At 40.1% G+C, this 14,112-nt stretch overlaps 1 protein-coding gene across 1 annotated transcript in view; it reads right to left on the bottom strand.

Annotated features, from left to right (window-relative positions):
- TNR (tenascin R) overlaps window positions 1-14,112 on the bottom strand; it is a 126,354-nt gene that overhangs the window by 88,446 nt on the left and 23,796 nt on the right. Inside the window, exons 5-7 of the mRNA XM_063298490.1 lie at window positions 12,901-13,051; window positions 10,703-10,972; window positions 6,090-6,275 (exon numbers count right to left, since the gene is read on the bottom strand). Coding sequence (XP_063154560.1) covers window positions 6,090-6,275; window positions 10,703-10,972; window positions 12,901-13,051 — 607 coding nt within the window. The remainder of the gene's footprint in view (window positions 1-6,089; window positions 6,276-10,702; window positions 10,973-12,900; window positions 13,052-14,112) is intronic.

Genomic DNA, 14,112 nt, shown 5'->3' with positions numbered 1-14,112 from the left:
AACTCCTGAAGGAAATCTGTCACATAAATCCTATACTATAACAATGGCTGGAATGCTTGAACTAAGAGATGCTGACTAATTTTTAATTGGATCCAGTACCCCAGGATGAAATCAGAGAGTTTTCTGTTCTGTCAGTTAAAGCTGCCTGAGATATTTTCTGTATTTTCATTTTTTTAAAATAGTGTCTTTTGCCAACATTTCTGCAAGTTACAGCCAGTAACAGTTAGTATGGACAAGTCCTACCCCTCCAAGTGTTGTGAAAAATATTGGTATTGGTACCATATTCCCACTATTCCCTATGGCCAAAATATATGAAACATTTCAAGTTTTATTCCAAAAAAATAGGGACCTTTTAGGAAGTTTTGAGATCTGTTCTGTCACAGTGCAGAAATTTTGAGATATTTTGATTTGAACTCAAAATAAAACATATTTTCCATTTCTTGAACGTCTATATTAAACCTCATCTGGAAGAGCTCCTATTGCTACTCCTCTTTCAAACATATTCTAAATATCTGAAAGAAATTATCTACCCCTTCACTCTTTCAGCCCTGTTTTGTGTATACTTATTTGTACATCAGGTATAAATCCCATTCATGGGAATCCCTGTCATTAAAAAATAAAAACAAAAACAGGATTCAGTTGTAAATGAAAAGATTTGCTCACTAAGGTACATCTTGTTATTGTTGTTTATTCGTTTAGTCCCTTCCGACTCTTTGTGACTTCATGGACCAGCCCACGCCAGAGCTTCCTGTCGGTCGTCAACACCCCCAGCAACCCCAGGGACGAGTCCGTCACCTCTAGAATATCCTCCATCCACCTTGCCCTTGGTCGGCCCCTCTTCCTTTTGCCCTCCACTCTCCCTAGCATCAGCATCTTCTCCAGGGTGTCCTGTCTTCTCATTATGTGGCCAAAGTATTTCAGTTTTGCCTTTAATATCGTTCCCTCAAGTGAGCAGTCTGGCTTTATTTCCTGGAGGATGGACTGGTTTGATCTTCTTGCAGTCCAAGGGACCCTCAGAATTTTCCTCCAACACCACAGTTCCAAAGCATCTATCTTCCTTCTCTCAGCCTTCCTTATAGTCCAGCTCTCGCAGCCATATGTTACTACGGGGAACACCATTGCTTTAACTATGCGGACCTTTGTTGTCAGTGTGATGTCTTCTGATTTCCTGACTGCAGTCAGCATCTGCAGTAATCTTCGCACCTAGAAATACAAAGTCTTTCACTGCTTCTACATTTTCTCCCTCTATTTGCCAGTTATCAGTCAAGCTGGTTGCCATAATCTTGGTTTTTTTGAGGTTTAGCTGCAAACCAGCTTTTGCACTTTCTTCTTTCACCTTCATCATAAGGCTCCTCAGTTCCTCTTCGCTTTCCGCCATCAAAGCGGTATCATCTGCATATCTGAGATTGTTAATGTTTCCTCCAGCGATTTTAACTCCAGCCTTGGATTCCTCAAGCCCAGCGTGTTGCATGATGTGTTCTGCATACAAGTTGAATAGGTAGGATGAGAGTATACAGCCCTGACGTACTCCTTTCCCAATCTTAAACCAGTCCGTTGTTCCGTGGTCTGTTCTTACTGTTGCTACTTGGTCGTTATACAGATTCTTCAGGAGGCAGACAAGATGACTTGGTATCCCCATACCACTAAGAACTTGCCACAATTTGTTATGGTCCACACAGTCAAAGGCTTTAGAATAGTCAATAAAACAGAAATAGATGTTTTTCTGAAACTCCCTGGCTTTTTCCATTATCCAGTGGATATTGGCAATTTGGTCCCTAGTTCCTCTGCCTTTTCTAAACCCAGCTTGTACATCTGGCAATTCTCGCTCCATGAATTGCTGAAGTCTACCTTGCAGGATCTTGAGCATTACCTTACTGGCATGTGAAATGAGTGCCACTGTTTGATAGTTTGAGCATTCTTTAGTGTTTCCCTTTTTTGTTATGGAGATATAAGTTGATTTTTTCCAATCTGATGGCCATTCTTGTGTTTTCCAAATTTGCTGGCATATAGGGTTACCTTGACAGCATCATATTGCAAGATTTTGAACAGTTCAGCTGGGATGCCGCCGTCTGCTGCCGCCTTGTTATTAGCAATGCTTCTTAAGGCCCATTCAACCTCACTCTTCAGGATGTCTGGCTCTAGCTCATTGACCACACCGTCAAAGCTATCCCCGATATTGTTATCCTTCCTATACAGGTCTTCTGTATATTCTTGCCACCTTTTCTTGATCTCTTCTTCTTCTGTTAGGTCCTTGCCATCTTTGTTTTTGATCATACCCATTTTTGCCTGGAATTTACCTCCGATGTTTCTAATTTTCTGGAAGTGGTCTCTTGTCCTTCCTATTCTATTGTCTTCTTCCACTTCCACGCATTGCTTGTTTAAAAATAATTCCTTATCTCTTCTGGCTAACCTCTGGAATTTTGCGTTTAATTGGGCATATCTCCCCCTATCACTGATGCCTTTTGCTTTCCTTCTTTCTTGGGCTACTTCTAGTGTCTCAGCAGACAGCCATTTTGCCTTCTTGGTTTTCTCTTTCTTTGGGATGTATTTTGTTGCCGCCTCCTGAACAATGTTGCAAACTTCTGTCCAGAGTTCTTCCGGGACCCTATCTACTAAGTCCAGTCCCTTAAATCTATTCTTCACCTCCACTGCATATTCCTTAGGAATATTAGTGAGCTCATATCTAGCTGATCTGTGGGTCTTCCCTAATCTCTTGAGTCTGATCCTAAATTGTGCAATAAGAAGTTTGTGATTTGAACTACAGTCAGCTCCAGGTCTTGTTTTTACCGACTGTATAGATGTCCGCCACCTTTGGCTGCAAAGGATGTAGTCAATCTGATTTCGGTGTTGTCCATCTGGGGAAGTCCATGTATAAAGCTGTGTCTTAGGTTGTTGGAAGAGAGTGTTTGTTATGCAGAGTGAGTTGTCTTGGCAAAATTCTATCAGCCTATGTCCTGCTTCGTTTTGTTCTCCCAGGCCATGCTGACCTGTAATTCCAGGTGTCATTTGACTGCCCACCTTAGCATTCCAGTCTCCTGTGATGAAAATAACATCTCTTTTAGGCGTGTTGTCGAGTAGGTGCTGCAGATCCTCATAGAAGTGCTCTACTTCAGCTTCTTCAGCATCTGTGGTTGGGGCGTATATTTGGATCACTGTGATGGTAGATGGCTTGCCCTGAATTCAAACTGAGATCATTCTATCGTTTTTTGGATTGTATCCAAGCACTGCTTTAGCCACTTTACTATTAATTATGAAGGCTACTCCATTTCTTCTGTGGTCCTCTTGTCCACAGTAGTAGATCTGGTGGTCATTTGATGTGAAGTGGCCCATTCCAGTCCATTTCAGTTCACCGATGCCCAAAATGTCTATCTTTAACCTTGACATCTCACCAATAACCACATCCAATTTGCCCTGGCTCATAGATCTTACATGCCAGTTTCCAATGGTGTGTTGATCCTTAGAACATTGGATTCGCCGTTCACCACCAGCACCGTCGGCGCTAGCCGTCCTTTCGGCTTTGAGCTAGCTGCGTCATCACGTCTGGGGCTAGTTGAACTCATCCTCTGTTCCTCCCCAGTAGCATTTTGACCACCTTCCGAACTGGGGGTCTCATCTTCCGATGATATACCGACATATCTCTGGTTCTACTGATCCATTTAGTTTTCACGGCAAGAATACTGGGGCGGGTTGCCATTACCTTCCCCAGGGATCGCATTTAGTCTGACCTCTCTGTCATGACCTTCCCATCTTGGGTGGCCCTTCACGGTTTAGCTCATGGCATCATTGAGTTGCTCGAGCTCCAGCACCATGACAAGGTAACGATCCTTTGCTGAAGACATCTTGTTATACCCCAGAGTAAAGCAGGTTGGGTAACTTGATCCATTATAAGAGTCTTGCTTCTTTCAGGCAAGGATTGGTACAGAACAGAGTGTATTGCCTGCACCTCCCTGTTTGCAGGCTACTAATTTTTCTGTGTAGGAGGTAGAGGCTAAAAACATGGGAGGGCTGTTACCACCCCACCCTGCTTGGGAGGCTGGTTTTCAAAAGCCTAGGGAGGGCTGCTGATGGGGGAGTGATGGGATAGATGCCCATTAATTTGATGAAGCAGAACTGTTCTTACCATAACTGAGGAGATGTCCAAGGTCATTTTAATGAGAACAAGAACAGCAACAAATTCCTCCTTTTCCCTAGCTGCAATTCAGACAAAATCAAGCTTTAAGTCCTATTGATTTCAACTGAAGTGATTCAGGTGTGCGGTAAGTTTCCCATTCCAGGTACTTCAGACAAATAAGCTTCTCATGTTATCAATCAAAAGGCCAAGCTTTTTTTTTTTTTTTAGATTTTCTGTGGTAAGAAAAGAAAAAGAATGGTGGAAAACATAAGAGGGCTACAAAGGAAGAAGATAGCACCTGGACCTGTGGTGAAGTTCTGTGAATGAAACAGGGTAACTTCACAATAAAGGCACAATCTGGAATCTTCCTTTTAAAATCCCCAGCCTTGTCTGAGGTATGCCTGTGTAAACTTCCGCTCACCTGCACCCTTTATTTCCTAGAGCATTTCCTAGGCAGCAGATGCTCTAATAAAAGCAAAGGATTGAGGGTGGGGGGCTCTTGACAGTGGGGGTCTGGCACCATGGACAGGGGTCAAGATCATCTAGTTCATAAATATTTAGACCACACTGTAATTGTATACAATAAGAGGATTCCACAGTCATGAGAAATCTCTGACACAAATGTTAATGTCAATAGATGGATGATGGTTGTCCGTTTTCACTAAAGATATATTTAAGGCAGCAACACACAAAGACCACTTGGATGTTTTTAGTACAAGACTGGAGACTGGGGCCTATTGAAAAGACTGCATCTGTGTATAAAAAGAGGCAGAGACAGACAAAATAAACTTTAAAATTCTCCCAATAGGGTGAATTCCCTCCTTGCTGTTGGAATTAAGGAAAATCTATTTCATGTCCTCAGTCTCATTTGTGCTACGTACAAGGTCAGCATTAGAAAATGTATAGCATACAACATACAATAGTGGTGAACATAAACACTAGCAGTGTTAGGAAAACTGTATTTGGAGAAAAACGGGTTCCCGACTGTTGATCTGTTAATGGTAGAATGCTGAAGAGGTTTTCTCTGGTTCTCATTGTTCTGGCAGTTTATTTCACTATGGAAAGAGGTGAGAAAGAGGTGGTACTTCCTGTGGGCATCAGTTTCTGCTTAAGGGTACACAGATAAAAACGTGTTTTACTAAAGAGACTAAGGGAAAGGAGATACACAGGAGCCTTCGGGGGAGCTATTGAGCAAGGACTTGGAGTTTACCCAAGCACAAATAAAGTAACCAATTGAAGATACTTCTTAAAAGAAACTCTGTTATATGGAAACAATTTTTTCAGGTTTTGAATAACAGCGGTAACATCATGAAGATTTTGAGGCACAAAAGAGCTGCTATAGATTGAACACAGTATAGACAGAGCATCTTAATGTGGTCATTCCCATTTGAAATACTATTTCTTGTTTTTGATTTCCTTCTGGGGCTGTTGTGTGGCTTTGGGGGAGTTATGCGATAATAGTTTATTTTAAAATAAACATAGAGAGTGTGGAGGATGACTAGCATCCAAATGCTGTGCTAATTTTTAAAGGAGCATTATTTGGCAAAAGCAAAAAGAATACCACGGGGCTTTCATCCCAAACTTCATCACTGAGTTTCACATTCCGAGGTCATTACTATAACAGCGAAGTTCAGATATAAATGGCTGATCTGTTGGATCAGACTTGAAAGGCCTGGTTGAAGTTCTAACTTCAGCCCACTGGGTGCTTTTGGCCAAGTCATTCTCTCTCACTTCACTGATCGTTATTCTGGGCATATAATTAGAGGAGGCAGTGCTTATATTATACTTCCTTGTGTTCCTAGAGGAAAAGTAGAATATAAATCTAATGATTTAATCAAATGAAACACTAATCTCCTAGAAAGAAGGGTTTAAAATGCAACCACACATGCATGTTTGCACTTAAAAGCAATTATAAGGTTTTTCCACTGGAGTCCCTGCTAAGAAACAAAATGTCCTTGCAACCAGCCCAGAGGCTTACCAGTGAGGGTGGCTTTGGATGTGGCACCTGTACTGCGTGGCACCAGAACTTCGTGGTACTGCTCGCCAGCCAGGGTGCTGTATACCACTTTGAAGTTTTCCACTTCTGCCTCACTGTTGTCCCACTCAAGGTCAAGGCTGTCTGATGTCCGAGAGAGTACACGTAAATTCTTGGGAGCATCAATTTCTGCATTAGAAAAGGAAAGCAAGCGATGCAATTCCTTCAGACTATAATCTTACCAAGAATATCTCATGTTAGTAAGATAAGTTTGGAAAAGCATTTCAAAAGCAATGAGGGGTGGGCAGGTTAGGTTTCTTGCTAAGGCAGGCAGAGAGAATTTGAACCAATAACTCCTTCAAAAAGCCAAAGGAATTGCTAATTATTAACTATTAAGAGTCCCCTTTTCAGGAGGGATGGGCGGTGATAGAAATTTGAAAAATAAATAAACTATTAATAATGATAACAATAAGAACTATGTAATTATGTAACATATTAAAGCATGCAAAGCATTTCATGGTCTTATCTAATTAGAATTTGGAGAACAGTGTTCAGCCAATAACCTAATTTATATGCAGATGGAGATGCATGTTTCAGTCGATGTCAAATCTGCCACATTTGAAATGAAGCCAAATATGGAAAATCCAAGGAGTCAGAGTTAAAAATGAAACCCATTTCATTTTAACCCATTGGTTCAAATTAAGGCCTAGTTTAATTTTATGAAATCTAAGACTCCTAGATTGACTAGAATTAGTATTATTAGGATTGATTCCATATAGTTTTAGGCAACAAGGAATCTTTCTGAGCTTTTCTGTCTGAGATCCTTTTAAATTTAGGAATTGAACCTGAACATGGTCGTATGAAAAGCATTCTTCTCCCACTGAGCTATGTCCTTTCCTCTAAATTTTAAAAGAAATAAAATGTTTTGTATGAAGCTGCACTAAGCTGAATCTGCCCTTATTTTCTCTAGCCCAGGACTATCTGCTGGGACAGATAGTGGCCCCCACTTTTGCAGTTTGCCATTTTAAAAAGAGATACTATTGGTTGGCCTCAGGGCTTTCCTAACACAGAGATATGTCCTTCTATATCACATATGTACATGACGGACCTGAAACAATGGCATTTCACAATGGCATTAAATATGCACCTGGTTGAAAAGCTTCAGCCATGCATGCTTTGCCTATAGCAGTGGTTCTTAAACTGTTTGACTCAATTACCCTTTTCCCAGTCTCAAATAACACCATTACCCCTCTCACCCCCCCTTACGCACACAAAAACCAGACTGTGGTTTGACAAGCATCTTAGCAGTGGTAGTCCCAAATTGGATCCCTGACTCACAAACAAGCTATTACAAATTGCTGCATAGTCCCCAGGATATGCCGAAATCACCCCCAGCCTGTAGACAGAAAAGCAGCATATAAATAGCATAAATAAATATTTGTGTTGGTTTGGGTTCTTTTTCATTTGTGCCCATTTTCATTGTAGAACTGAGAAATATCCCTGGAGCCTCCATAAATGATGTCCAGGGCCAGTCACAGAATTCTATTATTCCGAGCCCAATCTGAATTGCTAATAGGAGAAAGAAGAAGAGAAATGAAATAGGGAATAAAAGGGCAGGAGACTTTAAAGATACACAGAAGGCAGTGGTTGGATTCAAATTACAGGTGAAATTCTGCATCCAGTAACCTGAGGGGGAAAAATCCTGTGTGAGATTTACTCCTGAGATGATGATGATGATGATGATGATATTATTATTATTATTATTAATTTAATTTTTATCTCACCTTTATTATTTTTATAAATAACTCAAGGTGGCGAACATACCTAATACTCCTTCCTCCTCCTATTTTCCCCACAATGCACAAGAGCATGATATGGTAGTTGCATTTAGTTTTTAATGAAAGTAGTGGAACTTAAACCTTGACTTCAGTGAGGTTTTAGTGCTGCTAACTTGTTTTAATCCATGCCAAAAGAAAGCTTTTCAATTATTTTAAGAAAAGTGAGTTAAGATGTGGAGGTGGGGCGGTATGAGTTTCCTGTTGATCAAATGACATTATAATCAGAGATTTGCAATTGTGAGGAATTTCAATACATCTCAGTGTTGTGACCTTCAGTCTGTGGTCAGAAAAACACCCTTTCAAGGTACAGAATGCTTCAGAAACAGCAACTTCTTGCAACCTTGTATTTCCTGGCTTGTCCCTACTCCCAAATCCTAGGGTCTGGTCATAGCAACATGCTGGCCTAAACTGATAAAGAGCCGAAATGCCGAAATGCTGGAATGTCAGGTTAGGAGTTAGGAAGGCAATAGAGTTTTGCTATTGCGGTGAGCACAGAGTCATGTGGAAATGGTAGCATTTTTTTTTTAAATGTTGTGAAGAAGGGGAAGGGATTTGCATTTAGGCCCATGTCTGAGGGGGGGTGGGGCTGGACAAGATGTTCAGTTGCTGGCTAATAAACAAGCACTGATTATTTGACTGCTCTTTATGCACAGTTACTCACCAGGAAGGGCAAGTGCTCATTGTTTGGCAGTTCTCTGTGAGCTTTGACTTGCAAACATATTTTACGCTTAAAACATCCTGATATCCAAATAAATCTAAAAAATAGTCATGGCTCAAAAAGGCTTGGATCAATCTCAGGTATATTTTAAATTGGATTCAGTGTGGTTTGGAGATAGAAAAGTTAGTTGTCTGGAAGAGTTCTAGCTATCTTTCTTTGAAAGAAATCAATCACAGCCATCCCTGCGGAAGAATAATTCACTTGGATGTATCATTTTAAGGTATCCTTCCCTAACATCCTGAGGGCTGCAATTCCACTTTCTTGGTACAGAAGACAAAATATGAACATCTTGCACTGTGTGAAACAGAAGTGGCAAATACATCATGCAATAGTTTTGCTGCCTTATTTATTGTTTTGATTATGACATCTCACCAAAGTAAGTCAAGGAATGAAAGACTCAGCAAATCAATAAATGCACATCCCCTTTCTCTTAAGTACAGTCAGCACAATATTATCATAGAGATGATACAAAGCTCTAGTATCCATCTGAAATCTTTATGACAGGCAATATCTAAGCCATAAAACAGTTCCAAATTCTGCTTTCCATTTTCTCCTTTATGGAACTGTAAATTAAACCTGCTAGCTGACTATAGTGTTGACTTAAAAAAAAACTGTTCTAAGTTCTTGAATATGATACTAGAATATAAAATACATTAATTACTAGATTGGACAGAGTTCCCAGTGTAATGCTTCTCCGCCAACTGAATATTATACCCTCTCTTGGTATGCTTGCTTTGTGGTCTGGGTTCTTTTGGAATTAATGCTTTTTAATTTCACATTCTTTTTCTAACTGAAGGGGTTGACAGAATGGTATTTCTGTGCTGCTTTGATGAAAGAGTGAGGACCAAAAGGGGGCTATTCAGTAAGTGCCAAAGTCATTGGCATGCCAGTAGAATAATGATGCCACATGCCTGTGAGCTAAGCCTGCTTTCACTCACAGCTTCTCATTGGCTCTGTATGGAGCCAGGCATCAATGCAGACCCCAAACCGAACAGACTGTGCTCACTTTGCTGGTGAGGAGAGCAAGGGTTCGATTAGATTTCCAAAGGAGAAAGGGAGAGCTGCAGATGGGTTGGCAAAGGAGGAAGTCTTAAAATGTTCAGTGAAGAGCTATGGGAAAAAGAAAGTTGGAAGTGGGGCTGACAGCTGGCAGATAAAATAGATCTAGACAACTGTAGAGTCTGTTAAGATGGACTGTTGGTTTCAATCCAGAGACAGGCAGGCTAGTGATCCTTAAAATGGATTAGGCAATGTTTGCACTGATCAAAGGTCAGTAGCTTCTTCAGTCAGAAGAGGAGGAGGAGGGGCAGCAGCAGCACAGGACCTATTGTAGAGGACCCTTACTGGGGTCAAAGTATGAGGGAAAAAATATGATATCTAAGGTTTTACTTGTCAGATGATCATCAGCTAGACCAAAGCCAGCTGCCAATTGCCACTATTACTGTAAGCCCTTTTTGAACCTAGAATTAAGAAGATAGAATTTAAATTAGGGATAGAATTGAAATAGTGCACACAAATGTTAAGCTTGTAGCACTACCAGTGCATATATACAGGTTTAAAGTTTAGTAGAGGTGAAAATTAGAGTCCAGAAAAAAATGCTCTCACTTGTACTTTGGAAACTCTGTTTTATCTGAAGGGTGGGGAGAAGCTATTTGCATTGCTGTGCAGAGCAATTAAATGTACTTAAATGGGCTTGCAAAGCTTGAGGCTAAAGAAATCAAACTGCTTTTGCTTGTTTTATCAGTAGTTGGAATAAAAAGGGAAAAGTCTGGAATGCTGTTCCACACTGCCTCTTTAAGACAAAACCTTAAAACCTTTGGAGCCATAGACCCATCCTGTGACAGCTTACCATCAAAAAGATGAGCGTTATCTTTCCGAAGTTTTCCAAACTCCAAGCAGTGGTTGATCCCAAGCCTGATAGAGTTCTAGGTAGAAATGCTGGCAATTTTTACCAAACTCTTCAAAATGCAAAGCATATGTTCTAACACTTCCTTTATTGAGGAAGAAAGCATAGGGTCAGTGTTGCAGCAATGAAATGCTCAACTAGTGCTTAGTCTTACCTGTTACAAAGTGGGTGATTGCAGCATCACTCTCATTAGCACCATGGACAGCAGAGATAGAGACTTCATATCGTGACCCAGGTCGTAAAGCTTGCATGGAATACTGCCTCAGTGGGGGCTGTAACCGGAAAGTTGTCTTTCCCCCTTCCCCATTCTCTAGGCCATATTTCAGTAGAATATAGTCCACTTTAGCCCGGGGTGGAGACCATTCAACAAAGGCCACAGTGTCAGAGACATCGCGCACCAAAATCTGGGTTGGCCCATCAATTACTGGAAACAGTAAGTCCATGAACAAATAGAAAAGAAGAAACAAATTACAAGAGAGAAAAGGGGTTTAGCTTTGAGCAGTCTATACTCATTGACAAGTTTCTTTTTATTTCCAGAGAACCCCACACAGGGTAAAAAGAAAAAAAAAAATCAAGAGCTAATGTACTCTTGTACATTTTTATTTTTATCTCTAAATGGTTCAGGGCATGTATGTCCAGATGGTTTATTCAAAATCTGGACATAACTTTATGAGAGCAGAAAACTGCCTTCAAAGTAAGCAGGCAAGTAGATTGGAGTTATGCTGATTGACATATCCTTACCCAAGTCTGCATATATTCACTGTAGTGTTTCACAATGTATAAATGCAGAAGTAATATACCGCTGAGAGCTAAGGCTTCTTATTATCAAAAGAACTTACTTGAAAACTTTTAGGTGTGATTGGTGATCCTAAAACTTTTGTATGAAACAGAAGACAAAAAGTGGTTCAGAGGTGCAGAGAAAGATTAAAACCAAGACTAGGACATGGAAGGTAAGAAAGAAGAATTCCGTGTGAAATTGGTACAGACTTCTAATGGTCGAAAAAGATTTTTTACTCTATGTAGGGTTGAGGGATAAGGCAAGTGGCACCAGCTACTTGTTAGACGTATCCACTAGAGCTATACTTAGAATTTCACACACAGATAAGGAGGCCAACTTAGATTCATTCCACTGTTTTTATTTTTCCTCTAATCATTGAAACCACTGGTTTCAGATTAGAAACTTTTCAAACTGGAGGGACACTGTGGAAAGTGACTCATGTAGAAAAGGCCTGAATTTCAATTAAGGTTTTAACCCTTACTAAATCTAACACTAAAGACACTGAGATGTCAGCATGAGGTGTTCTTCCAGAAAAAAAGTAGCTTCAATGAACTTTTTCTTCACCCAGGTTGTACAATATCCCTGGAAGGTCCTGGCAACTCCTGCTGACATGTTGCTGGTCTTGTCTTGACACCAGGCATACTTTAAGTTTCCTTATTCATATTTGTACTGCAAAGCATGAGCCAGGAGCAAAACCCAGAGGAAAATAAAGAGAATCAGACCAATGATTATTCTATCAGCTCTTCTATCACCACAGCAAGGGCCTATGGATCACTAGCAGAAAAGTCCCTTAAAACAGTTGAAATGAATAAGTGCTTCATGTGGCCTATAGATGTCAGTGGTAAGCTACATCCTGTAAGCAGTTCTCAAACAGTAATATATCTGTAAAGGAAAAAAAAAGTGTGTGTGTGTGTGTGTGAGAGAGAGAGAGAGAGAGAGAGAGAAACGTCTGTATGTACTTGCTGACATGATGAAAGGATAACTAAGCTGTCTTATCAGGATTGCAAATTAATATTCAGCATGTCGTCTTTTTTTTTAAAGGGAAGACCTCCTTGTGCTATGTGATGGCTGGCATACATATTTTTGCCTCTTGGATCCAAGGTTCATTAATCCTTTATAATTAGCTTTGTTGATGTATCCTGTGATATTTGCAGGGTTTTCTTCCCCCCTAAAGATGGACTCTGCTGTGTGGAGATATTTAGTAAGATTACAAGGAACATCTCTAGATAAATGAAATCCTTGCTTCCTAGGTTAGGACTTGTTCAACCTTATTCTTATGAATGTACATGAGTTAGAATATTGGTTAAATATGGCTTTTCTATCAAAGGTCCATCCATTCCAGCAAAGTGTTTCCAACAATGCTCACATAGGTGTTTCTTATATCCACAAATAGAGCATGAAGGGGAAGGCAAAAGTCTCCCTTATTGCTGCATTTAGTATTTAAAAGTATATTGCCTCTAAACATGGTGGTTCAACTTGAAGCAAATCACTTTTTAAAAAGTCTAATGCTATCAGGGAAGGAGACTGCTATTAATTCACAAACTTATGTAAAAAATTAAGTTAGGGTTACTTACAGGTTGAAACGCTGGCTGAAGTGGGTGAACTTCGGGCTTGTTCCTTGAGAGCTACAACATTGACTGTGTACTCTTCACCTGGTTTCAGGCCTGTCTGGTTGAAGGTTGTCATGCTGCTGGGGAGCTGAGCAATCACACCCCCTTCATTGTCCTACAGACATTTAAAAAATCTGATTCAAAATTTAGAAGTGGGGATATCAGTGAATAAACTTTTTATTGTCTCTGTGGGCATTGCTGAACTTCATGTTGCTGTGTCCTAAAAGTCTACTTTTCTTCTCTGCAAAGAAAGAGAAACTTCTATATCCCAGCAAATTGGGAGCCATAGTGGATTTCCTGTAGGGTGTAGTGAAAGATTTATGCAGGGTGGAGGAATATACAGTAGAGGAGTGAGACTGTGTATGTGCGAAAAAGAAAGGAAAGAGGAGAGCGAAGGAGAAGACTGAGGAAGTGTAGTATCTTTGCTGATACAGTATTTTGTCTGTGTTTGAGGCTCTGTTACTCTCCCTGAGATTGATGGATGAATTGGTGTGCTTATAGATATGTTTCTGTTATTGTTAATGCAGTGTGTGTGTGTGTGTGTGTGTGTGTGAGAGAGAGAGAGAGAGAGAGGGAGAGTGAAAGAGAATGGAGGAGTAAATAAATGGATAAATGAAGGGGGGAGAGAGAAAGGGGATCCCATATATTTGGGTTGTCCCAACCGTGAAATATTTGCACTTAGAATTATTTGTCTCTGGCATATGTCCCAAAATCACCTTCTTCTAAGAGTATTCCTTCAATAACTTTGTAGCTTTTGATACCAAAATGTTCCTCACCCCTGCCTTACAGCAGGGTTTGTGAACACTGGAAATTAACCAGTGTTTCTTATAGTCAAAGTGACTATTGTGTAATAAACATAGTCGTATAGACGAGCCCCAAGAGATTAACATGCTTTATGTTAGAGTTAGGCAGCCAAATGGAGACATGAGCAACAGTTTTTTACAAGCCACAGACTGAATTTGCAGTATTTCCTGCAGCATGCATGCATGCTCTATTATTATTAAAGCTTTATTAATATTTTTCAAAGATGAATATTTTTCAAAGAGCATGCATGTATGCTCAATGTTACTTATATAAAAAATGTAATCTTACTAAAACCTACAGAGATTATTGATGCTAGTATATTCCAGTCCCCCTCCATAAGCTGATACTTATATGAATAATTTTTTATTATTT

The sequence above is a fragment of the Candoia aspera genome, chromosome 3 (genome assembly GCF_035149785.1).
Source record: "Candoia aspera isolate rCanAsp1 chromosome 3, rCanAsp1.hap2, whole genome shotgun sequence".
In the NCBI taxonomy this organism is placed as follows: Eukaryota; Metazoa; Chordata; class Lepidosauria; order Squamata; family Boidae; genus Candoia; species Candoia aspera.
The sequence above is the reverse complement of the archived record's forward strand: the minus strand, read 5'-3'. Positions and strand labels throughout refer to the sequence as shown.